General features: G+C 41.5%; 1 protein-coding gene across 1 annotated transcript in view; it reads left to right on the top strand.

The window, feature by feature from the left end:
* TENM1 (teneurin transmembrane protein 1) overlaps window positions 1–27,801 on the top strand; it is a 508,339-nt gene that overhangs the window by 165,597 nt on the left and 314,941 nt on the right. Inside the window, exon 3 of the mRNA XM_090059290.1 lies at window positions 13,014–13,274. Within this exon, the coding sequence (XP_089915416.1) occupies window positions 13,014–13,274 (261 nt within the window). The remainder of the gene's footprint in view (window positions 1–13,013; window positions 13,275–27,801) is intronic.

The raw sequence follows: 27,801 nt of genomic DNA, 5'->3' as shown, positions 1-27,801 counted from the left end.
AAGCTCAAGCCTTGAACCTGCCTGACAGAGCTCAAGGCAATCGTGTGGCCTTTTGAGCGCTAATGGGATCTCCATAACTACCCCTTACAGTCCCATCCCAAACCACCAAATTACACATTAACCTAAGCCATAAGCCCCTAGGCTATAACAAAAGGGCACAAATAGTAGAAGCAGTCCTCTACCCTTTTGAGATGCCAAGACTTTCTTTCTTCCAGCAGGTATACTTTTCAATCCAGGCTATACCCAAGCCTGTACACTCAGCCTCCTTAACTCTCAAACCCTCTGGTCCTGGCTCAGCCCTTCCCTGGGCATATGGATCATGGGTAGGCCCCTCAAATCCTCTAGGGCTGTGGTTCCCAACCTTTTTTTGTTGTGACCCGTTGCTGGGAGTAGAGTGTGGCGACAGTGATGGTGGCTCAGAGGTGGGGGCAGGGGAGCTCCCGGCATGCAGCACGGCTCGTGTTTTGTGTACAGCACTACCGACATTGCCCCCCGCGACCCTCATTTGGGTTGCAACCCACGCAAGATTAGGAACTGCTGCTCTCGGGGCTAACGTAAAACAGGAGCCACTTGTCTGCTAATCAGTCTTTCTCTGCTCAGGCAACTTGCCTTCTTCCCAGGCCTGCAGAGCTGTTTATTCCAGTTCAGGTCACCTTCAGGAGCCCTGCAGCCAGGAGCTGCTCACCTTGTAGCTCCTGGGGGAGAGACTACCTGACCCATACCAGGTCTGGTCTTATGCACCTCAAGCCTGAACCCTCTTCTGGTTAAGTGAGTCCCTTATTAGCTTCCCCCAACACCTGCTGGCAGTCTCTCAGGTGGCTTGTCCTCTTAAAGGAACAGGCACATCCCAGTGCCTGGTGACAACAGGGAATTTCTTTTTCCATGTTTCATGCACCCAGCCCCTCTGGCATTGTGTCCCTTCCATCCTTAGCGGTATAGGGGACAATAGTTTCCTTCTGTTGCTCATTTCTGTGTTGTCTCTCACTGCAGCAGTACAGCGATGAAGAATAAAATGTAAAAAAGATCTGCCATTCCCACACAACCTTCTGCAAAGGCCCAGGATCACAACAAAAACAATTGGCACCAAACAAAATAAAAGCCTTACATTGTGCCTTTAAACATTGCTACACTCTGGCTCTGACAGACCGCCAAGGGGAGTGACTTCTAAAGCCAGGATCCTAAACTGAGAAAGAGCCCTGCCACCATTTTGGGAGGGTTCAGTGGTGGGAGCTGGTAGCAAAAGTCTCCCAGCTAATCTTAGCTGCTGTGACAGGTTGCTGGGTGAGCAATGATTGCACTAATAGTTTTTCCAGTTTCTACTCTAGGGATATGACCACTGTGGTAGGTTGGTCCATGTTCCTGCAGAAAAGGAGTTCTTTCCAGTTTATCATTTAATAGACAGGCAGGTAGGTCGATGCTACTGAATACATTAGAGATAGACCTGATTAACTTTGGATCTGGATGTCCCTTGTCAGGCATGTCTAGCTCCACATGCTTGGGCTCATTTCTAAGGTTTATAGTCTCCTCCCCAGCCTCTTAATTTTTCATTTCAAGGACTCCCATAGGGGTGGAGTCTTGGTGGTGCTAGCTTTGCCAGGGGATGAAGACGCCGGATTCCATGTCAACCTCTGCTCTCACTTCACATTGGTGCAAATCTGGCGTTACTCTGTTGAGATGTTCATTGAAGCTGATTAAGATCATGTAAATTGATCCTTCATTCCAGCCTAGCTACTTGTCCTCCCTTCAGTTGATTCCAAGAAAAAGTAGGTGGTAATATCACTGATGCCAGTTAAAGCAATAGAGGTCAGAGCTCCATCCTTGCTACTGAAGGGGTGTTTCTGGGTTGCTTCACGACTATCCTTTGATCAGCAGCATCTGCTTTATGGGCAAGTCTCCTTCATGTCCCCAGAGAAAGAGAAATGCGTGTCTTATTTCTATCATTATCATCCCAACAGGCTTTCCTACCACTATGGACATTTTCTAGGTATGGTCTGACAGCTGTTGATGTAGGAGCGCTGGACCAGACTCTGGTGTGGTCTGAAATGGCATAGCTTACCTGTCTTGTTCACTGCCAAGGGAATTTGGATTCTGAATTTGATTTTGAATCTCTAAATGTAGTTTAGTTTAAAACTTCGTGAGAAACAGGGCTAATTCTTCATTCTTAGGAATAGTATGAAGTAGAGACTAAGTTCTAATTGTGATTATGCCACATTTACACTTGTTTAATTAACTCAAAGAAAACTGTGGCCTTCATGTAACTTATTCCATTGGGCTCCACTCAAAATAAAAGGGAAAAACTGTCTAGAACCTAGAGAGACATACCAGCACAATTTTTCCAGAGTAGTTAAATTTATTTCTACCACCAGTTTTAGATTCTAGCATCCTTCCAGAAATGAAAATTTCTGTTAGAAATTCAGTGTAGGCTTAGACAAGAAGCTAAGATTTTTTGTGGGTGATATCTTTTATTGGACTAACTGCATGGTTGGGGCCTAACTTTGTAGGTTTAAAACTTAATTTTGATTATTTGATTGGGGGAAGCTTTTCTAGGTTTAACCTGAGTAAAAAATTACCCACAAGCAAGCTTCATTTAGGTGAAGTTAAGCTTGCAGGCACAGATGAATGGTTTGAGTGTCTATTCCTTTTAAAGAATGGTAGACTAAAATCCACATAAAGCTTCTTATAAATCCAGGAAATAGAGTTAAGGTTTCCCCTGCCAAAGACAGCACCGACTTGCACATAAGTAATTGTCTCTGGCCTCTTAGAGTTGCAGCTGTACAGCTGTCCAAGAAAGGATCAGTATTTATTATAATATTTTATTTTTCATAGCTGGTCTTTAAGAAAATGTGTTTTGTCTTTTAATTGCAATAAGATAATCTGCCACAGGTAACTTTGATTTATGGTTCAGTTGTGCAGTTCTCCTTCATTAATGTTTTGGTCTTAATTTTTTCTTAATACAGAGTTAATAAAAGCGCCCAAAAGGCTGGGACTTTTGGGTATCTTTTAAAGTCTAATAATATAAGGAAAGGAGGAATGGCTCCATTATCCATGGTTTTCATGAAGCATTGGCTGTCTCATATGCTGCAAACCTGGTGTGGCTTTAAAAAAACAAGGATTCCTTTAAAATCATAGTGAACTTATTTATAAAGTATTGTCATTTAAAAATCTAACCGTTGAAAGCACAACAGATTGTTGTCTTGAACTGTTTTCAATTATTTCACTATGTGAAAAAAGGACAGTATCTACAGTTAATGATCCTTTTGTGCATATAGAAAATAAGATTGTAATGGAAGAGATTGTGAAACAAACTTATAAAAACTGTAGTATTGTCAGGAATTGAGTTGCCCTTTCTAATGTCCAGTGTTCAGGTTTGCAGTAATCTTTTTGCCCCTAGTGGGCGCACACGTAAGATTTGCAGCACCTCAGAGCAGTTTGAAATGCCACAAACCGCATGCAGTGCATGTGGACCCATTTGCCATGTTGCTAATTAGCAGCAGGGTGGGGTTTTTTGACACCAGGATATCCCAGTATCAAAAAAAAAAATGCCACTGAAAAATGATGCAGTGCATGTGGCAACAGCATGTGCTGTGCTGCCAGAAACCGGAGCCTGGTCAGCCAGAGCCATGCCCTGGCTGCCAGCCAGTCTCTGAGTAGATGTCTTGGCATGACTTGGGCCCCAGGTAAGGCTGCTGGGGTCAGCACTGGTGTTAGCTCCAGCCTCCCCAGCTGCTCACCTGGGTCACTGGACCAGAGTACACATGCAGTGGTATATGGGAAACACGCACCCCTGCATGTGCGCACTCATCAGGACATGCCCAGTGTGTATACTGAGGCAGATATAATGTGGCTCTTATTTGAGACCAAGTGTTTGTCTGAAATGGGTGCTTGACTTAAGGTTTCCTGGGTTTCTGATGTTAGTTTGGGTGTGTTAGCTCTACCATTCGTGAAAAGCAATAGGCGTTCAAATCGCTGAAAGGTGCCTGCCATCCTTAATTTTGGTGAGTGATTTTTTTTTTCTATTTCAGAGGCCTATTGTGCAAGCCCTAGAGAATTCACAGGGTGGGAGTCCTCTTCCAGGGAACCTTAGGAGGCTTCTGACTTAGAGGGAACTGCCCTCTCTGGCCCACAGAAAAGTTTCTTCCTAATCCTGTCTACTTTTTACTAAATAAGAATGGTTGCTCCTCAAGGGGGTGATCCTCAATGCACAAGCTAATTCTATTCCATCTTGGAGAAAAGGCAGCAAGAGGGCACAGCAGCCCCCCTGGCTCTCCAGGCATCCAGCAGACCTACTGAGGCTAAAAAGAAAGGCCTACAAAGGATGGAGGTTGGGATTCACCTCCAAGGACGAATATTCTGCACTGGTCCAGTCCTGCAGGGAGCAAACCAGGAAAGCCAAGGCTGCAACTGAACTCCAACTAGCTTCAAGCATCAGGTACAATAAAAAGTCCTTTTTCAGATATGTGGGAAGCCGGAGGAAAAGCAAGGGCAAGGTTGGACCCCTGCTGAACCAGATGGGACAACTGATGCCCAGGAAAAAGCCAATGTATTAAATGGGTACTTTGCATCGATCTTTCATCAGTGGGACACTCATGCCCACTATGGGACAGGGAGGTCCGGGTGAGGGAGATCCCAAGCCCTGCATGAATGCTGACCTTGTGAAGGAACATCTTGAGAGGCTGGATACCTTCAAGTCAGCCGGCCCTCACAATCTACATCCCAGGACATTCAAGGAGCTGGCGAGCATCATAGCCCAGCCCCTGGCACGGATCTTTGATGTAGTGCCCGAAGACTGGAAGGCGGCCAATGTGGTGCCTGTCTTCAGGAAGGGGAGGAAAGTGGATCCAGCAAACTATAGGCCCGTCAGCCTGACTTCTATCCCGGGGAAGGTCTTAGAAAAGTTTATTAAAGAGGCCATCCTTAATGGACTGGCCGACGCCAACATCCTGAGGGACAGCCAGCATGGGTTTATTGTGGGTAGGTCTTGCTTGATCAATCTCATTTCCTTCTATGACCAGGTAACCTATCACCTGGACAAGGGAGAAGAGATTCATGTCATATATCTTGACTTCAAAAAAACCTTCGATCTGGTATCCCAGGACCACCTCTTGGCCAAACTGGCCAATTGTGGCCTTGGGTCCACCACGATCAGCTGGCTGGGAAATTGGCTCCGTGGTCAGCCCCAGAGGGTGGCAATTGATGGAAGTCAATCGTTGTGGTGCCCTGTAACCAGTGGGGTCCCCCAAGGCTCTGTCCTTGGACCCATATTGTTCAACATCTTCATTAATGATGTGGACACTGGAGTCAGGAGCAGGCTGGCCAAGTTCGCCGATGATAGCAAACTTTGGGGCAAAGCAGCCACACCTGAAGACAGGCGGGTGATCCAGGCTGACCTGGACAGCCTCAGCAAATGGACGGACGAGAACCTGATGGTGTTTAACACCGAAAAATGCAAGTCTCTCCACCTTGGAAGGAAAAACCTGCAGCATCCTTATAGGCTTGGCAGTGCTACGCTGGCTAGCACTACAGAAGAAAGAGACTTGGGGGTCATCATTGACCACAAGATGAACATGAGCCTCCAATGCGATGCTGCGGCTAGTAAAGTGACCAAAACGGTGGCTTGCATCCATAGATGCTTCTCAAGCAAATCCCGGGACGTCATTCTCCCCTTGTGCTCGGCCTTGGTGAGGCCGCAGCTAGAGTACTGCGTCCAGTTTTGGGCTCCACAATTCAAAAAGGATGTGGAGAAGCTTGAGAGCGTGCAGAGAAGAGCCACGCGCATGATCAGAGGTCACGAAAACAGACCTTACGACGACAGGCTGAGACCCATGGGGCTCTTTAGCCTGGAAAAGGGCAGGCTCAGGGGTGGGAACGTTTGTTCACCAGAGCGCCCCAAGGGATGACGAGGTCGAACGGTTATGAACTACTGCAAGACTGTTTCAGGCTGGACATAAGGAAGAATTTCTTTACTGTCCAAGCTCCCAAGGTCTGGAACAGTCTGCCAGCGGAGGTGGTTCAAGCACCTACATTGAACACCTTCAAAAGCAAATTGGATGCTTATCTTGCTGGGATCCTATGACCCCAGCTGACTTCCTGCCCTTTGGGCAGGGGGCTGGACTCGATGATCTCCCGAGGTCCCTTCCAGCCCTAATGTCTATGAAATCTATGAAGCCATGAAAATACCTGAACTAGGGTTTGTATGCTAGCTACTAAACCAGAAACTATATAGTCACTCTCACCTAGCACTGGGGCCAAGCTTATCAGCTCTGCAGAGTCAAGTTCACTGAGTTAATTTCTGAAATCATTTCCAGGGTATACCTTCCTGGCAGCAAAAATAAAGCCAGCCTTTCTTCCTTTATGCATTAAGCACTAAATCTTTTTCCTCTTCTTCGACAGCTTCTGTACAGCATGACAAAAAACCAGAATCTGCCTACAAAAAACCCCCAGAATCTGTCTTCAGAAGCTTTCAGAAGTTGTCTTGTCAAGAGCTTCCCAAATGACCAAGTCTCTTATTATTTAGTCTTTTAATACTGTTAAATACTTTAAAGCCCTTTGGCTTTCCAGAGGCAATAGCTGTGAGATCGGGAGCTGGCTACCTTTTCCTTTCCCTGTTGTTTTCCTTTGCCAGAAATAATTATTGTTTCTGTTTTGGAAGAAGCGTAACATAATTTATACAAATAGCATGCTTCCGGTAAAAAGAAGCAACAAGCCATTGGCAGAATTAAATTCCCTGAAAGTTAGCACAGCCCTTTACAGCAACCTATAAAAACATTTGATTTCTTTACAGAAGCACTAAGAAAATAGATAACGAATATATCAAAAGTCTGGTTAAACTATGACAGGAAGGTAGTCTGTATTCCCTGAGGCGCCCATCTCTTTCTCTTCAAGCATCTTTCAGTGGCTAGCTCTGAACCGGGAAATAAGAAAATAAGTTAAATGGATAAGGAAATCAAGGGACAAAAGACAAATGGAGATGCCGCCAAAGAAAATGTACAGGTATAATGAATGTAAGGCAGAGATGTGTAATAATAGATACAAAATTGAGATGCATACAGACCTGCATGCATACCAAGATGTAAACAATACAGCAAACCAGTCTTCTTTATAACATAATAGCTTACCTAATTTCACATATTAAGGAATGTGATATTTAAATAGGTGGCAATAGGGGGGGGAAAGTGTGATAGCAAGATGCTGCTTTTTGATCTGGGTTTTGTGAAGTCTCGTCTCTCCATAAGCTATCTTTTCAGGCTTTGACCTCTTCTGTCCCTCAACAACTTTCGGTAAAAAATGTTTTCCAGTATAATGTGTTTAAATACTCCCATGGAAGGGTGGGGAGGAGGCGGGACGGGGGCAGGGGAAGCGCAACATATACTCTGCAATTCAACAAGTGCAAAATTTTGAAATAAAATGTAAAGTCGCATGTGTAAAGAGTGGCTTGCAGACTGTTAGAAAAATGGCCTAATGGAGGGCCTTGAAGTCGCTCAATATTTAATCCAGCACTCCAATATATAACCAGAAACTGTACTACCTGAGGAAGAAATGAGAAATTTTAAGGGCCATTGAACACTCTGAATTCGCAGTGTTCAGTAGTCCTCGAAATTTCTCATTTAAGATGGGGACCTATATACTGCCTCCAGAAATGAACAGAAAATTCACTTCCGCCACCCGATTTTAAATTCTAGGAATCTCTCTTGCTGCTCACTTGCATATTCTGGCACTGGTGTGGCTCGCCTGCTTTGTTGGAATTAACTTATTTTCATTTTGAACGCTGCTTCCCACACTATCTGTTGGCACAACTGCAAAATATGAAACAACATACATGTCTTCCGAGAGAAGAGATTGGTAAATAACTCAACATGACATACTGCATTTTGGTTCAGAAAAAGAAAACCTTTGTCTTTGTTAGTCCTGCAATTCACTCCCATCATTAGCTGAAGAGCCTTACAGTGAGGTATGATGCCCAAGCCGTTCCAAGCAGGATCTCTCTAGTAAAGGTATTAGAGAGATTCTTAACTAATCTGTAGTTCAGAAGCAGAGTTCAGAGCCGTAAGCTTTGTGCCATGAGAAATTATGACAAAAGCTTTCTATATGGTTTCATGACTCCCTTTGAGCGCTAAACGAGGTATGTCTTTCCTTTTACAAAAACTCAAATTTTGCTTGCTTTCCCTTCTGCTTGTGTAGGTAAAATCCACCAGGCTGAGCCCTGTACTTCTGTGACAGCAGGATGTTTTAAGCATTGTTCTACAACACTTGATCGTGACAGTAATTCATGATCACTTTACCCATTTTTTTCCTGTAGACACTGCAAGCATGGTTAGTCATGGTGGAAAAAACAGATATGTAGGCATTGAGAGTCATGAATTTCCATGAGCACTGATTTTAGTAAGTCCTGAATTAACCAGACTGACCACATAAAGCCATGCTTGAATATACTGGTCCAAGATCCTCTGAGTTTAGTATTACATCGATGCAGTTTACATCAGCATCCAAACTGGATTGGGATTGCCTTTGTGGCTGAAGTCACTATGCGATAAGCCTCCAGTATTTCTCGGGGCTGGGAGTACTTCCCCACAAGGGAAGGGGTGGCAATGCCTTGTGCACAGTTGAGGTTGTGGGGCTGGCAGACCGTGGTACCCACGCCTTCCAGTTCAGTTGTTTGACCTAGTATAAAAAGAGAAGGCTGCTCAACTTCTAAGCATCTGGAGGGCCGCGTTAGCAGGGACCTCAGTACTGTGAGCTGGGATGGACTCTTTGTGGGTGACCTAGGCCCCACCGCTGCCCTCCACGTGCATGGGCAGCCCCTGCCGCACTACACTGCGTGGCACTCCTCGATCAGCTCGCCAGTCATGGGCTCCCCCACTGCACTACAGTCTTCTCCCCACTGTCCCAGCCCCTGAAATGGATGCAGGATGTGGAAGCTTGAGGAGGGAGGGAAAGCCTGAAGACCCTGACAGTCTGGTGGGAGCCTGGGGGCTGCTTATTAACCCTTTATAGGGCCACGTGCAGCTCCCAGGCTACCACTTTTACTGCCCTGAAACACAGAATATCTTACAGCAAACTGCATCATTACCCAAGACAGAGTAAAACCTTTTGTTGGGATTAATTGCCCACTGGTAATTTTTTCCTATTGCAAATTTACTGTGCTGCAGGGGAATGGAAAGAGGGAGATCTATTTATTTATTTTTATTAAAAGTCAGATTTCCAATTATCAGTTGGATTGCAAATTCTGATTTCTTCTTTTAAATTCCTACATGTAATACTTCCCTTTTTTATACACACAGAAAATAAAGTTAAAAGGTCACACACTCTTTAATCTGGTTGAAGTGACACATCCTGCAGTGGGGGGGCGGTTTCTGTGTACAGTTGTTCCTCAGACTTTATTTCTTTATTTACACCACAGACTGGTATATGGTAACCTATGTAAAACTTTGATTTTTGTATGCATGTTCCAGTTTCTTTTGTGACCAGCATTCTGGTAAGAATAGATCTATCATAAATCCACTTGAACTTTATCTCCCCTCGGGAATATGCAGTATTTTAGGTAACGAGGTTAGATGTGCAAGGCTAAAAACCAGCCACTTTTGGCACTATAAGTGCTTTGCAGGAAATGCATCCTGTGGGAGTTAAAACACTACAAAGGTGTTTATTTAAGGAAATAGACTATGGAGGCAATGCATTGTGTATGAGAGGAAGGTACTGCAATTCAGTTCAATATCATTTGTGCTAAAAACAGCGAATTTGTTTTGCTACTTCTCAAAACAAAAAAGCTAAAATACTGAATACGTTAGCTGCTACTTTCTGAATTAACATATAGACTGAGGGGTAAATTGTGCCCTTCATAAGCATGTGAAATCTAATTAGCATTAGTGAGATTTACTGGGTTGAATTCACCCCTTGGCTTATGCCAGCACAAATTGACAGAACTTGGGCTGCAGGGTAGAAGTGGCAGACTCTCTGCCTGGAGTGGGCCAGAGCAACTCTTTGCATCCATGCTTCATTGGGGCCCTGAAGTCAGCCAGCTCAGCCTCCAAAGTTACTGGAGTTTTAGTAGTTACTAAAAAAATGTCTTGCCTGGTAAGAGAAAGTCAGTGCTGCTGTGAGGAGGAACAGAGGGAGGAAGATATTTTTTTTAAAAAATGTTTTGCACTTGATTGTAACCTGCCTTAGAGAGAGAACATAGTCCACAAAATTTGTTTGGTGCAGCAACTCGCAGAAGGCCAGCTTTCCAGGTTAGAACAAAGTTATCCTGGTAAAGAATAAATATATTTTGGATTTATCCAAAATGCATAGGGAAGAGGATGCAAAGGTGCATTGCACGCAGTGGGCCTGCTCTTGTACTCCTTTTGCAGGTAAAGATAGCAGTGATTTCTGTAGAGATGGTGCGCACACAGCTGTGTGTCATGAGTGTCAGAGTGGGCAAGGTTCTTCTCTCAGTTATCCTGGTAAGGTCCAAAAATAAGAAAACTGCTTCTCTACTTATGGACTAAAGGAAACTGGAATGAAGCCCATCAATTAATAGATTTTATCCAGTGATAACATAGAGAAGAAATGCTTGTCTTTTTTGATAGAATTTTTACGTGGCATAGTTCTATAACATGCCGTCATTAAAGGTCAAAACGACCAATCAATATATGGGACTAATTTGACAGTTTTTGATTTGTATTAATCTTTAATGGAGAAGTCTCATCTTGTCCTTGACAGTTCATGTTGTTATTCTTGTTTGCTTGAAGTAAAGATACTCATTTTCTCCACCTCCTTTCTGGAACCCTCTCCTGAAGCCCTAGTGGGTTGATGTAGCAGTAGAGACTACCGACGGGTTTCTCTCCACAAGGAGACACGGTCAGGTTCGTTTTGGTCTGTGCTTATAGCCTTGGTTTCTTGTTTGGACTAGATATTTTTAACTAGCCTGCCTCAAGAAAAGACTGTTCCCCAGACTGGTGTTTAGTATTACTTTGTACCTGAGGCTCAAAGACCTGCAGATGTTCAGCAGCTTTCAAATTAAGCTTCTTAAGGGTAGAGGAGCTTAACGTTAGGTGTGTAAATTATGGTCAAGACCTTTTAGGATGTCACCAAGACTTTTTCACATCTGAGGATGAATTTAAAGTGCGGGCTGTTTCCGCTCAGTGCCTGCCAAGTGAATTAGTCTGACCAGCAAGGCTTTGGTTGCAGTGATAGTTGTGAAGACCGTTAAGTCTCGCCCTGCATCAGCGGTTCTACCTCTGGAATATTTACCTCCTAGAAATCAGCAATCCAACTTTTAGGAATACCGCAAGCACCTGTACTCCACACTCTTTTCCCACGCTGGCATCCTAGGCCTGAAGTTCAGTTTGAGGGAAAGTTTTCTAATCTTCATTTGACTAGAGCCCCGCATTTTCCTCTTCAGGACTCGCATGGTTAAGTGGATTGTCACAAGTGAGAATATGCAGAGGCTACCTTAACAGAAAATGGAAGTTTACTAATGTGGTGCTTGTCGGTGGTTCTTCGAGAATGTTTCCTCTGCATATTCACGTTACGGTTCCTGGCCACCCGCTGCTCGGCCTTGGAGCTCTTCCGTTCTACAAGTCTCTTAGCAGGAGTCATTGAAATACCGGGCACTGTACAGTTCTTTAAAACTGTCTCTCTGACCATCTGGGGCCATGAAGGGGCACTTGTACAGTGCCACGAGCCTCTGCTTTTCTAGGAAGCTCCTGTAGTTCAGCAGCCCTGGAGAACCAAAATCTACAAGTGTGAATATGCAAGGACAGCACTCTCAAAGAACCGTGCTTACCGGTAAGTAGCCTTGCTTTATCAGAGCTCTTCAAACTTAGTTCTGTGAATTCTTCATCTTAGCAGACCCTGAAGGCCCTGGCAAATGGTAAAACAATGGCATGGTTGCGATTGGAGGAATTTTATACCCCGTCCCAAGCATCATGCCTCCTGCCATGCGGCATGGAAGAAGGTGTAGTGTTTGGAAAGGGGCATAAAATTCCTTCGATCCCAGTCGCTCCACTGCTGAGCTTCTCCCTGCCCAGAGCTGCCTCCCAGCAGGTTTCAAACCCGGAGCAATCCAGCCTGGATCTGACAATTAGCTGATTGTTGGACCAGCTCTGATAGTCCTGGGTCCAGTTTGAGACTCCCAGCTATCATGCCTGCATTAGAGAAATTGGTTTGTCATTCCAGTCCTGGGACTGTCCAACTGTATAAATGGCTTTTAAAAGCCTGGGCACCAGGACCCCATGATCAGGAAGCCTCTCCTTTAACCAAGGTACCTGTCCATCCCCTGTCATCCTCCCCACCGCCTCCCAACATCTTAAAAATCACGGGTGCAGCCTGGCTTCCTGCAACCTGGCATTTTAAAATGCTTTGCCCTGCAGCCCCAATGGAAGCTGTCCGCAACAGCATGGGGATGCTACATGTTCATACAAACAAGCTCCAAATATGTTCAGCACATTTTGTAGAACATCTTTATGGCTTGTTTCCCAGTTTATGATGCTATAAGCCAGCTAAATATTTAGTATTGTTACTATTTATGCGGCTATTAACACATTAATCGCACTATAATTGTAACATGTCAGGGGCATTGTAGTTCTTCAATTTTTTTCCGAGTTAAAAAATATCAAGTAAGGTTCTGTTTAAATTTAGAAATGCATGGGTTGGTTTTCCTTTTTTATTATTTTGTTTCTTTTTTTCTTTTCGGTGAAATCAGTGTATTCACTTGATGTTATAAATTGCACTTCTTATTTGACGTGCAAGTAGCTTTATAGTAAATTGATATATTATACTTCAAGAGTTAGGAAAATTGTATATGTGTTTTCATGAGTGATATACATTCCTCTCAGATTAGAAGACTCAATTAAAGATTTCATATAATTGACAGCATTGTGCGTTGAAAAAAAAATATTTATTTTTATATTTAAGACACCCAAAATCATTAAGCAGTTTTAATCCTAGAAACAGATTCCTCCAAATGGTTTATGTTAAAAGAAATAGTGTTACTCATTTCTAAACTCCTTCTCTGAACGGTTTTTTTCCCCCAGAGATGGAATTCTGTGAGACTCCCCACGTGCTGTGCTCTGGCTACCAGCCAGATTTACATGGTGCAGCTCAACATGGTTATCCATTAGAGATGGGATCAGATGTGGATACCGAAACTGAAGGGGGTGCTTCACCGGACCATGCCCTGAGGATGTGGATGAGGGGGATGAAATCGGAGCACAGTTCCTGTTTGTCAAGCCGGGCAAACTCTGCATTGTCCCTCACTGATACCGACCATGAAAGGAAGTCTGATGGAGAAAACGGTAATAAAGTAACTAAGACCATATACTAAAATATAAGGGATGTTTTATGTGAATCTTTCCTGTTGGTTTTTCTCCTCTGCCTCTCTAGATCGTCATTTTATAGGCAAAGTTTTGGTTATGGTCATAGTATAAATGGAAACTACAGAGACAGGAAGAAGATGTTTGATTTAAGTTGTGTATTTCCTTAAAAAATAGTAACTTCTTTTTGTACTGTAGGAACCTTAAAGGGATTTAATACCATACTTTTATTTGTACTAAATATACTTCAACTAAGAATCCACCTGCAAACATTGGGCATTATATTTAACACTGAGTAGCTCTAACTGATCCCCAGGAGGCTATTTGCTGACTAAATGCCATGCCCATTAATGGGCGTTTGGAGGTTCAGGCCTTTTTTGGAACACCACATGTACATCTATTGAAGTGGTGAAGCAGGATTTCCGTACCCCCATTTCAGACTCTCAAAGTCATCCTGGGCAAAATACTAAAAATATACTACTGGGAACCATCCTGCTTGGTCAACCAGATGGAATAGATTCTGCTTTTGCATCCCTAATTTCTATGATTCTTGGTGTTTTATTGCTGTTTGTGAAAAAGGCTGTGGTCTCTTCCAGACAGCTTTGTGTAATGCTTCTATTGTATTTCAAAGTTTAAGTACTTCCTGGAAGGTAGAAATATATTTATTTTCATTCAGCTAAAGAAGAGAAAATTAAAACGCGATTTACCACCATATATCAAGTTACAAATAGATCAATAAACATGTTTGAGAATTTCTTTCCAGAACACAAAGTAAAAGCACAGGCCCTTTTGCTTAGTTTTAACATGTCTGTCCCATTATTAATTATGGAGTTTAAAGATGCAATGTATACCACAGTACTGATGGAAATAGTGAGAACATTTTAGTTAAAAAAAAAAAAAAAAGAAAAGAAAGAAAGAAATTAAAAAAAATATATCTATATATATAATCTCAAAAGGGCAGAGACAGGTACCACTGCCATATTCATATTGGTGGTCATGCTATTTTGGAACTGGTACCCTGGAAGGGTTTAATGTAAGGTCCTATGATTAATGTTCACTCTATAGTAGTCCATATTTTGACAGCTATACAGTTCAGGTTCTATATGAAGGTTGGAAGTCTAAATATAATTTGCCCTGTAGGTTATTTGTACCACTGAAAATGAGCGATATATGTTCACAGTCACATAATTACCTACAGGAATAATGGAAGGCCCTTTCTACAGGCACAACTTCCTTTGAGTGATTGATCCTTTTCAGAAATTAAGTCGTTTGTGCTAAGGGGGAGAATGTAACTTCTTTTTTTGTATTATAAGGTTAGAAGGGACAATTATAATGGTTTACTCTGATGTTCTGCATAACCCAGGCCATAGTTTCACTCGCTGATCCTGCGTTAAGTTCTGGTTCTCCAAAAAAATGTATTCGTAGTTTTCTAATCAAGCTGTCTAGTGGTTAATGTTATGTTCTTAACCTTGGGTCTCAAATTCTGGCTCAGATTCAAAATAAAAGACTGAGGGCAAAATGTAGGTGTCGCACTCCTACCAGAATGGGCACTGGAACTGAGAGCACAGGTATAAGGCATTTATGTGCCTGAACTGTGTTGTCTCCATGGCAGTACCCAGGGAAGCTCAGTGCCACTGCTGGGAGACGCACGCCACCATGGCGAGGCTTTCCCTGCCCCTCTGGCAGCAGTGGCAGTGTGGGGTTGTGGCCCCTGCTGCTGCTGGGTGGGCAGGGGGCACCTCACTATGGTGGCATGGTGCTTCTGGCAGCAACACTGATTTTTCCCCCCCTGGCTCTGCCCTGCTGTGCCAGGTCCTGCCCACTGGGTCGTGGAGTTTTTCAAGGAGGGCAGCAGGGCAGGGTGCCTGAGCCTGCAGCTGCAAGCTCTTCCCATGCACAAATCTGAGGGGCATGTTCCCCCCCCATGGAGTACATGCAGCAGAGGGAAGCCAGTGTCCCCCCTCCCTCCTCCACCCCCTGGATGAGCTACCCACAGCTCCATCCCACTTTCCAGCTGGGCCCTCCAGCTGCACTTTACGGCCCCATGTCCCAAACCCCACGCACCGCCCAGGCTTGGCAGCGGCCCCAGCTCCGCCCAGCTCCATCCCTTCCTCACTATGGGGGCCTCAATCCCGCCCCTCCCCCCTGACTTACCTACAGGGATCTGCTCCCAGGCTGCCTGGAAGCCATATGCATGGGTGAGCGTGCACATGCATGTAGCACCCCCTTCCTGATCACCCTCCTCCTGCTCCCCCAGCCTCTTGCAGTCTGGAGCTCTGCCAGCCTGCCAAGGAACACCCAGCATTTTCTTTAAAGGAGAAAATCCTGGGTTTTCTCCTTAAAATGGGAAAATCCAGGTTTTACTGCATTTTTCCATGTCAGACAGAAAACCTGGACCCCGGTTCTAAGTATCAGGGTTTTGAGTTGGAAGCAGCATTCTAAGTGGGTTGGTACTGAAGAAGAAAGCCCTCTTGAAAAGACTTATTTTCTAAGTCTTTACATAACAGTAGCAATAAAGAACAGATTTAAGTGGATTTATCCAGCCCTTAGCACTCAGGAGTCTATTTGGGAACTGGATATACTAATGTTTATCTCTTTTCATCATGTGACATGCATGCAGACCGGCCTCTTTGCAATTACTGCCATGAAAATTGACTTCCTCAGCATCAGCACATTACTCTGTGCACCACCTCAATGAACCTCTGTGGTGTGAAATTGGGTGACTGCGTTAGCCGTTCAATAAGGGGAAAGCTGTGTGAAATATTGTTTTTGCTTCCCCATATCTTGTTCTGTCAGAGCTGTGAAGTGAGGCCCGGAGAAGCAGAGATGAGCGGAAATCTTGGATTCAGAGGGCGTGTCCATCACCTGCAAGATTAAAATTGGTATTAGTTATTTGCAGGCTGATTAAATCTAGGTTTCCTTTTTCCCAAGTGGCCTAAGATGTCACCCAGCAAATAGAAGAGGGCAAGATACTGAGTTTAAATGGCAGCCTTGGGAGGACCTAAATGTGTGGACTTTTGGTAAACGGATTTCTGTCCAGTGACCTAAAGCAAATCCATTCCTAGGAAGGGATTTCTAGGTGGCCAGCCCCTGAAGTCCTCTCAATAGTGCCAGTTTTTCCTGATGTCCAGTGCACCTGCACCACAATGCAGTGTAGATATGCCAGTGCTAGGTTTAAAGTTACCTAGCACACATACTGCTAGCCCTTGAGCCATGAGATTGTGTTGCCGTGTCTGCATCACTAGTCGTCCCTGAACTAGCTAGTTTAAAGCTTGTTTGGGGTTGCCTACCTGCCAACGTGCTTTACAGAATGACTGGAGAAAGTGCTTCGAAAGATGATGGGAACTTGCATACAACGAGAAGTGCCTTACGTTACCTTGAGCAACTTTTCTTCTTGACCTTTTCCTTATGTCTGACCTGAATACCAATATCATTTCTTTATTTCCTTCTGATTGTTTTAAATGTTTTTAATTCTATAAAATGAATCATGCCACCACGTAAAAACGTAAAAGGCATATTTATTCCTTAGTTAAGCCAAAATGATGTTAATGAGTTTGAATGCGTGGGCAAAATTGACCCTGCCTTTTTCAAAGGAAAAATATAATCTCTAGAGTAAGCTTTATTTATTAGTATATTTATTTTGCTTTTTTGGTGTTTTTGGCATCGTATGCATAGTATATTGTCATAAATAATCCTACCCATGTGCAGTCATTCTCAGTACATACAACTTCTAAGTTAATTTGGAAAGGTGGAAGTGTAAAATTATTGAAAAATACCTGTTGTGGTTGCGCAATGTCTATTTGAAGTATCCCATTAATGTTTTGAGCACATATCAATATTTAATGCTTTAAGCATATATCAGTATTTTAGGCAATATTAACTTTGACGTGGAGAATTCTGATTTTCCTTCTAGTACTGTAATATTTATAGTCATTTCTTACTCACAGTAGCTGCTGGGAGATGTATACTTGGGCTCAAATTTCTTTATGAACGTAATCAGCGTTGTGTATTGTGCATTCTGAGTGAGTAATTGCATTTGGTATTTACTAGAGAACTGTTTTCTATACAGACACCCCAACTCTCTCATAATCACTATTTAAACACAGTCTTGTTCCAGAAGCATTGAACAGACTGTCTGAACCACCAACATTTAAATTAGTTGTTGTCAATGTTAATGACAACTAATAATAGCCTATTAGTGCATAAACTGCCTTCAGCTTTGCCTGAGGCTAGGCAAAATATACATTATCTCCAAGTAATGAATGACCAGTTTCTTGGGGATCATTGCTTAACTCCAGTTTTGCTATAAATAGCCCTGTTGTAATATGAACATGGCACTATATGATGTGTGAATGTACATCTCCAACAGAACAGCATCAAAATAGTTGTTAAGTGTACTTACGAAAATAGAGCATCCTTTTGCATTGAAATGTTCTGCAGTGATCCTCTACTTGCTGAAAACAACCATATTTACTGTTGCAGCATATCATAACACAATTTTCTTTGGCTGCAGTAGTTTAAACTAGCAGCATACCGTTCTTACTAGTAATTTATGTCACAGCATATACCAGTGTACACAAATGTGTTTTTAATGCAATTATAACACCTTTCAGCCATAGAATGGATATGCAATTTTTTTTTTTTTTTTTTTACTCTGGGGAATGGTATAAAAATACACTTATCTGCTGTGCCTTTGTTTTTCAATTACTTTGCTTCTGGAGTGTACCTAATCTAGTCCTTGTCTTGGTTTTGCTAATCTGATTTAGAGTGTTGAAGATTTGGTTGGTGGATATGTTTCATAATGCAATTATCTTTATCTGGAAAAAAAGCAGGAAAGGATAAAATCAACCATTTTCTTTTTATGAGTGTGATGTCATGTCCACTAAAGTCAGTGAAAGAATATCTTTCATGTCAGTGGCCCTGGGACCAAGCTTTACGTGAGCTAATAAATGTTTTAATGTTAGTAATACTTAAGCAGATAACAAAGCCAGCTAGGTATTGTTATCCTCATTTTAGAAGGTGGGATAAATAAAGAGCATACTGTAGAAATTAGTTTCCCACGATTACACACCGAACTAGCAGCAAAGTCAAGGTCTTCCAGCTCCCGGTCCTGGGACTTCAGTCTGTTTTGATCTGCCTGCTTTACACTGAACAGCTCTAGGTCAGCCGAGATCAGAGTTTCGTTCTGACTCCAGCACTGACTCCCGTGCTTAGTGTTGAGATTGCAGCTCAAATCTGGGTTTAATAAAATGTTTCACACGACTGTTTGTGTAATTTGCATCTCTGTTTTGAATGTGAGCGGCAGTCTGATGAACATGACTCTGAGCTATGACCGGATTCTACCTGAGGTCAGCCGCTGGCTTGCTGGATAGCCCAGGGCAGTTCACAGACAGGGAAATGGAGCAGAGAAATGAATTGGGGATCATGACACTTGCCTCTTTTGTAAAGCACTTTTGAACTGTATGGCAGAAGATTGCTACGTAACAAGTGTTATAATAGGTTAGGAAAGAAAATATTTAAATTGCCCGTGCTATTAAGATAATATCACTAGACTAAGGTGAAAGGAAGTTTTCATTAAAGGTTGGACCTGAGAGATCTTGATGTACCTGAGTCTACACTTGTGTAACTGGGCCAATTCTGGCTCGTAGAAAGAAGGTTGGGCACTTCAGTTCAAGATGCTGAGCACTTTAGCATTAAGGCGGACATTATTTATTATTCATTTGTAAAAACAAACACATAATTAAACTCCTCTCTCTTCTGACCTTCACCCACATGCTCCTATCTTAACACAGGAAAGGATTACAAGCAGGTTCATTAAACGAGCGATACATTTTTCCAAGCAAATGGATAATGTGATTCATTAGTGTTTATAATTGCTGCAGCTAAATCTGGGTGTAACCCCATTAACTTCAGTAGTATCAGGCTAGATTTTGCACTGGTGCAACTAAGTAGAACTACCGATTTACAGGCGGAGCCCAGAAGCTGATTCTCTGCAAATTGCCTTGAAAATGTAAGGGCAAAGATCAAACGTAATCCCACACTATCCAGGTAATTTAGAGTTTCTGTTCCCTTCTCCATTCCTAATCTGCTGTGCTGTGCTATGATGTGTAACATATACTGAATATAAAATCATGGTTGTGCACTCACCTGTACCAACTATTTCCAGACGCTCGCCAGGGTTATTCAAATTATAGCAGTTATACACACTCTGCAAAGTTTTATAGTTGACCTCTTCCATGTTGTAGAGTTTAAAAATCTGATTTTTCCCCAGATGTTTGACAACATCGAGAAGCCATCAGTGCTTTAATAGAGGGACCTTCTTGGGCTGTTTCTTTTGTTTGGTTTACATGTCACAGTAGTATCACTTTCATTGAATGCTTTTGCCACAATCCTTACAACCTCCAAAGGAGCCATCAGATTCTTGGAGGAAGTACCCAAAGCCCTGCAGTAACTTTGTCAGGAAGGCTGTGGGCTAATTTAATACCCATATTCGCATTCATAAGGGCTCCTTTGGAAGTGTTGCCATCTCAAAGGAAGCATGTAAGTCATTTGAATACTTTTGTTGAAGCTCTTTAACATAACCTCAGTTGTAATATCTTGAACGTGTTGAATCTGTGCTGCTGATATTTAAAGCATTCATGAAAATGTAGCTACTGTTCATGGCAATGGGTTGGGAGTTTTTTTTGGTATTGCATCAAATTCTGTCCTTTGTAAAGGCGCATGCTCCTTCCTTTGATTTAGATGGGAGCTACTTCTTGTGAATCTGAGGGCAGGAGTTTGCCCCATGTATTGTGGGTTTGGTTTTACATTTGGGATGGGATACTTTAAGTAAGTAGTGTTTCGAAGCCGGCTTTGCTTTCACAGTATTTCTTTATATGAACAAACGTTACTCCAACAACAAATTGGCTGGCTGCGTTAATATTTTGTACCTGAACTCATTGAAACAAGGTTCAGAAAGACAAAAAATGTTTTGGAAACTCTGATTCGGGTGACCTTTGCCTATATATAAGACTGTAAATGCAGCGATGCATTCACACAGGATCATGTCATTTATTTAGCCTTACAAGGATTTTTTTTGCACTGCTAAGTAAAGGAAGAAGGGAACTTGATTAGGGCAGCCAGGTTTAGTTTTTATACCAGAACTTAAGGCTGTATGCAGATGCTCATTATGCTTAGCTCACTTTCAGCCTTTTGTGGAGGAATAATTATATCCACAACAGGTATCTAATAATCTTTGCTTCCTTCCTGTCCTGAGAGCTTAATTTTCCATGCCTACTGTGGAGGATGAGTGGGTGGGGGAAAGGCAGTGCGGTCCGTGGCCACCAGCGGATTCTCTTGATTTAAAAGCTTCAAGGTTGCTTTGCTGTTTGGGCAAGTGAATGCTGTCTTTGAAAGGAGAATGGCGTGGAAACAGCATTTCCAGGCCTCTGTTCTCTTTGGTGTACGAAGAGGTGCAGTTTCATCCAGGTTAATGGCTACACATCTATCAGGATGCTTTGTAACTAATCCCATATTTACATCTCTATTTAGATGGCCCTAATTGATGTAGCGAGGCACCGTGTCTGACCAGTCCAGGTGTCTCACCATGACTCTAGATGTGCCTTCCTCTGGACCCGTGCCAGAGGCTGCCCCAGCTGTCAGTGGGCTGGTGGTTGAATCAAAACTCAGGCATTTGAAGGCTTAAATGCATCGCACAGTGCCCAGCTGCTTAACAGTTTGTTCACTGTTCTCATCGTTTGTTTTTGGACTTCATTTTGCTCGTGTTGAAGGGATTTGGGCCTATCTGAAGAAACAGGCTATAGAAAACTAGTTGCTGAGGGATGCTATCTGATTCATTCCTGTTCTTCCAGCACTCACATTTCTTTATAATTCACTTTTGCCCTTCTCCAAAAATCAGAAGTTACTCAAGCACATTAGCCCTGTTGCTTTCTTTCTCTTCTTGTCTTTGCTTTTTGCATTTGTCTTTTTTCTTAATTTTTGAAGCTTCTAAATAATAGTTAGCAAAAAAGCTGGTATACCTGAATAAAATGCGGGGGAAGAGTGTAAAAAGTGATCTGACACAATGTGGAAAATATAGTTAAGCCCCAAACTATATGTAAAATCATTTTATGTCTGCCCATGTTATTGGAATACTTGACTTTAAAAAGCTGCCCTTTCAATATCGGGAAAAAAATATATAGAGTTAATATGAAACAGTGGTGAATTTGTGGGAGAAGAGTGAAACAACCAAAATGTGACACACATTTACTTCCTGAATTTCTGGTGTAAAAAGATCACTAGCCTGAGCTAGCGTAATGGTTTTTTTATATATATATATATTCCAAAGCCTAACAATTTGCTATGTGAAACTGTCATTTTGTAGTGTTAAATAGACTATAATCACCGTGAAGATTTTTCACAATTGTTTGTGAATTTTTCTTCAATATAAGATGCTTCCTAGGGTTAGAGTTGTAACCTTGATAAACTGACCTGAAACTTGGAGACTTGGAATCTGTTTTTTGTTTTGTTTGGTTTTGTTTTGGTTTTTTTTGTTTTTTTAATCACAGTATAAGATATTCTTCTGAAATCTTGTGAATTAAACATTATTGGTCCAAAACAAAGTTTACCAGGAAAGTTATTAACTCTGATTTTACTAAAGAGGTTAGACCGAAGGCTTTCAGGTAGAATAATTTGATCTTGTTTTACTGGTTCTTTGTACCCTAGGCCCATGAGGTTTTAAATAAATATCTTGGTTTCTTTCAACAACAAGTTGCTTTTCAGTTGTCTCAGATTGAATCAGCTAAGTAAAATAGAAAGAAAGGTTCTAGCGAATCAATGCTGTATTGGTAGCAAACTAGAAAATACTGATGAATTATCCTTTTAGAGTTGAGCAAGGTTTAATCTAAACATGGTTTCCACTTGGCAGTAGGAGAACTTCTCTGGTCATTTATAATGTATTCCCAATATGGATGAAAAAAGATTGCTCGCTTTCTTTCTAGGCTCTTTTTGTAATGTCATTACTTTCATTCGTTGTGTGCCCATTGAAATAAGTTGTTTTAAAAAACGTGTCTCTCTTTTCAGTATTTGGTAATCTTTTATTGCAGTCTTGAGGAACCTGAGTATCAATACATACCCAAGTTACTTGGAATCCTCAGTATTACCTTATAACACTAAAACATCAAACATGTGCCTCTTAATATCCAAGTTCTCTGACCAAAACTATAAAACATGCATGTTGAAATAATGTAATGGTTTTTGTCAGTTGTAACCTGGGTAATCTGCTAATGGTGAAAGAGGAAAACAAAGGAACAAACTCTTGTCTGTCATAGAAAAAAAAAGGAATTAGAACTGTGATAAAAGTTTTTGTCTGAAATTAAAACAAAAATGTTGCATAATATAGAAATGCATATGTAATCTTCTGCAATAAAAGAGATTTTAAGCATTCTTTTATTATTGTAAATAATACCCGTCTCTTTTGTAGTTGTATTTAAATCCAATTTTACTTTTTTTAACCCAAGCACTAGAGAAGTTGCTTATAATTAGTATGATCCAAAAGAATTTGGGTCCAGGAGCACTGATTACTTCCTGCAGGCTGCTTCCCCTCTCTAACAGATGTTTAGAGTAATATTTAAATTAGATTCACATTCCATTATGATTATATTAGCGCTAATTATGCAGCATAGTTCCTTTTATCTGAAGTTTCTCCCCCAGATGTCATGTAATGACTTAAGATTGCACTGCTAACTTTTAGTTGAGAGTAGCACATATGGGGGCATAATATGCAGTAGAATCTGTAGCCATCTTTATCCCAAGATGCACTGGAAATGCATTGCGGGAGCAGTATTGTAAAAATACTGCGGGAGGAACTGTGTTTGTTCTGGTAGAGGGCCTAGAAAACAAAGGAATATACAGGGGGACTCCTACAGGTTCTTCTAACCATGATTCCAAGTGTACAGGCGTTTGAGAATAGAGTTGTAAGAAGCCGTGGGACTGCTCAGCTGCTACTGACAGCTGCCAAAGTAATAGAAAAAATGGGGGAATTGAGTAGGGGTGGGGCACTCTGGATGGAAATCATGTTTGTCATAGGTCTCTGCATCTACTCCACCAGACATCAAAAGTCGCTGGATGTTTAGTCTGTTATTTCTTTTTGGATAGTTACTATAAGCTGCTGAAAGCTAGGTCTGTATGGTTTGCTGAAGCATTTTCAAGCTGTGGAAGGAAAAACATTCAAATACTTTTTAATAAAATAAGAGCAATTATGTGGGAGCTTTCTGTTTAGGTTTGCTTTAGTGTACCTTTATCCCCAGTGGGGACAAGATTGGAGAGATGTGGACATAATTACATATAGCACTAATTCAGCAGCATTTCTGTACCTGCAATAGTTAGGCTACCCATATTTTTTCTTTGTTAAGTTTATTTTCCTGTTCAGTCTCCTGCTTGGTTTCAGTATTGATCAGGCTAATAAATACTGGGAAGTGTCTCTCTTTGTTCGACACAGCCAATTTGATCTCATTTTTGGGTACATCATGGAATAGTTGTATATGCTGTTATTGAGCTTCTAATTTTCTTTTGGCTTTTGAATCCAATCATTGTAATGAACAGTTATTGAATGTTGCTTAGGGCTTTTTTACATAGATGTATTTATGTCATTTGTTTCAAAGCTCCTCTCAAAATTGGCTTGAAATATTTTGTAATGACTTGTTCCAAGCCTTTTTCTTTATTTTCTCTTTTGATTTGTAACTTTCTATCATGAAAGTCCCATTTTAAAGACACTTCTTATTTTTTAAAAGAATAATTATCCTGTCTTTTAAAGATTTGTTTTATTTGACTGGGTCCTTTCTTGAATTACTCTGTAACCAGTGAATCTTGTTCTTAACAGAAGATTAAAACAGTTCCTGCCCCCGAAGCTGGGGTTGCCAACCAAATATTTTTTTTTAGTGACAATCTTCAAACATTTTACTAACAACCAAACTTCTTTACTAATACATGTTTTTACTGATGATGTTTTAAATAATGTCAGTGTAACTCTTTTGTCAAGCTCTGCTCTATTGTCAGGCCCCAGTAAGAGGGCTGGTTTCAAAATTAGGGTTTAACATTAACCACAAGGGGGAGAAAAAGAAGTAGCTGTTAGTAAAAGGTTTGTAGCTCAACATTTCTTCTTGGTTTGGCAACCCTGTTTGACTACATCAATGGTTTTACACAGTGCAGCCTCCCTAGAAGTCCCCTACTCATCCTCCCCATACACACTGATGCCCCCAACTACACCATGCTTCTTTCTTCCCTTCCCCCACAACTCCTTAGCATTACTCTTGATGGTTTCACTTGCTCTGTCTTGACAGAGACACCAAAAGAAGCCTACCTGCAACCCAACAGTATTGCAGGCAGCAATGGGACTCAGCAGCAGCAGCACATGGCTCTGGAGGTGTATCTACAAAGCACTGAGAAAATATTGCCTGCAGGGTGCTGCACTTCTGCTTAAACACCAAGTGGTGATGCGGTGGTTTGTCTTTCTGTATTTTGACAGTACTGTGTTTCTTTCTGATCAGGGACCTTCAGTCAGCTCCAACTGCTTACTGTTTTTACAGACAGCTCAAGTCATATCTCTCTCTCTCTCTCTCTTTTATAGATTTCATGGGCAGGCAACTTTTAGTCTGAAGTTTTGCTGACTGTCTGTAAATTTACAGGCAGGTGACTGCAGTGCCCACCCCATAGACATCATCATGACATCCTTTCCACACACCCCTACCCCCCATGGTTCTATTTTGATCTGTTAGTGTGGTGTTTTTTACCTTGTCTTGCTGCTGGCTTATCCCTAATATCTTTTGGCAGGAGTCCGATACTCTCTAGTTCCTTTTGGCTTTTGCTTGACAATAGATCATTGCAACTTAATATTAAAATTTCTTATCCGCAACTCAACCACTACATTCCTACTGTCACATGACATAAAAAGAAGTTAGATTCGGTGTAGAAAATAGAGACTGGAGATTTGCCAGATGCTTCTGAAAAGACAACTGTACTTGTAACTTACAGTTGGACATTATCTAGCTTAATTGGTCTCCGTTTTAGTCCTGGCTAACTGCATACACTTTCAACTGAAATTATCATTGGTAACACACCTGTATAGTGTAAATAAATGATCTAAGGAAGCGCTGTTATCCGTGTTTTGGTGAACTTGGGACACAAAGAACCAAAGTGATTTCCGCAGAGTCGCACAAGAAGCCTTCCGAAACCTGAGCGAACCTAAGTAATCTGTTTTCTCCATTTATAGCCTGTGTCATGTTATGGAGAGGGAGAAGGGTATAGTTCCTGAATAGGCATGACCAGAATCATCGTTACCCAGTAAAGCCAGTTGTCTCTAGAGAACTGCCGTAAGTTTGCTGAGCATTAGTCTGCCCACTACAGCTGTCTGCTCTAGAGTACATTTTTAAAGAGTTTCTGTTCTCACTCCAACTTGGCACAGTCTACTGGTCAGTATTAAGCACTGTCAGGAACTCTAGTTGTCTCCCTTTTTCATTATTGAGCACTGCCTACAACCTATATCCAAGAACATGGGGAAAAGTGTCTTTTGTTCCTCCTCAGTTACCCTCACACATACTCAAAGACCATCATAATTAAGAAGAGAGTACCAAATGCATTTAATCAATAGGGAGTTATTTATATTTTCTGAAATAGCATTCAGACTATATTTATTACATTTTCCTCCTTCCTCGCTTACACTTCTCTTTAGTTAAATGTGTTAATTTTGAATGAAAATAAAGCCTGTAGTTACATGTACTTCTGTCCTTAGTAACAGTTATTTAGATTTAAATATCTTTTCCATTACTTCTCCAAACAGCAGTTTAGAATATTCCTTTGGTTTCAGCATGTGCCCACATTTGATGAGTTTATCCCCAAACAGTGCTACTAAAGTAGATACTTAAAATTTGCTGGAGCATAGGAACCATACTACATGCATTGAATTTTTGGTTTTTTATGTAATTTGATATGGATTAACAACTTCAATTCACATGATAAAAAAAATATCCAAGTAAAAGTTTGACTTAATTTATCTAGCGTGTATATAGATGGCACAGTAATGTTGTATCTGCTTGCATTCATAGTGATCTATCAAGTTCTTGTATATAATTTGGTTGCATAATTTTCCAGAAATTGGGATATGGTGCTATTGGGAACCGGCGCCTTGGGGCTCCACACTGATAAGGAGCAGTATGACTTACAAAACCTGGAGTTAGCAGAAATTTCAAATTTGTTTTTGAAATATTTGAATGTTTGCACCTTTGATCTCTACAAAAATCTTAGCAGCAGCATATACCCAAGTAGGTCTCCAAAATCAGTGATAAATTAAAGGTGCGTCTTGTGGTGTCTTCCACCTAGCAATCTGCATAAGGTGGAGCTGATTGACTGCAGTAATATTGACTTCTGGGAAATCTAATACATTACACTAGCTATTTTTCCCTAGCAATTGGTATCAGGGAGGAAGGATACATTAAAACTCCACTAGTCACCTGTAGGGCTTCAATGACCTGTTGTTAAGGCATAATAACAACTGGACTTGGAATAAATAAAGTGACTTATTCTTCATGTTTTTGAAACGTTGTCCTTTTTTTGTCTCACATGTCCTCGTCCTCCTCCCCTCCCCCCCAAATGTCCTGTACCTTGCTTAATTTTCCTTCATTAGACAGTGCCACAGTAGCAAAACGTAGTGGTTCAGCGTGGCTTCTAAAACATGGCTTCCATTCCCAGAAACTGCTTTTGGCAACTAGAGCACAGGGGCAAGTGGTGGGGGAGGACTTTCAGATGATGATCAATTGTTCTGTTCTGTTCTGTTTGTTAAACCTATTGAGAGCACAGAAGGAGACAGATGATCACCTTTGTCAAGACTTGCACAGTAGTCACACTCCTTCAGCACTTCCAAGATAAAGTGGTGCCTTAAAGACACCACTGAGCCCATCATGTTGTTTTCCTTCACTAGTGTATGATTTTTCTGATGACAGTTACAGTTTGCTTTTTACTTTCTAGCATGGGGCATGTCCATATGCTTTTTTGTGGTGTGATTAATTTGTTCGTGATGACTCTTTTTTTGCCTTTGCCCAGGGGAAAAAATACAAATTGAGTCATTCTTCCCCAGGCCTATGTGGCTGTGTGTTCAGTCAGTGCAATGTTTATCTCAACTTTCCTATTGATGATTGCATTGATTATTTTTATTCTGGTCTGTGCTTCTGTCTCCATTCTGGTTTTTAATTTTTATAGTTCACTTCCTTTTCAACAGCAGCTTGAACTCTATTTGGCTGCATGCATATTTTGTTAGAAATATCTTCTCTTCCTGAATACAGATTTCTCCATAACAGCTAATAACATGCAATACTTGAAAGCTTCTCTTTCTTTTTATAACCTCTCTTTTTTCCCAATACGTTTTCTGATTACTGCACTAGAGTTTTGATTTTTATTGGATCATTTTAAGGCATAATAATTTATTTCTCATCTTTAGTGCCTCTCATCCATGTCTGAAGTGGCCTGCATTATTTCAATC

Source organism: Crocodylus siamensis, chromosome 8 (assembly GCF_052110815.1).
Source record: "Crocodylus siamensis isolate JL-2025a chromosome 8, ASM5211081v1, whole genome shotgun sequence".
Lineage (NCBI taxonomy): Eukaryota > Metazoa > Chordata > Crocodylia > Crocodylidae > Crocodylus > Crocodylus siamensis.
Note: the sequence above shows the minus strand (reverse complement) of the source record. Positions and strands in the feature narration are given on the sequence as shown.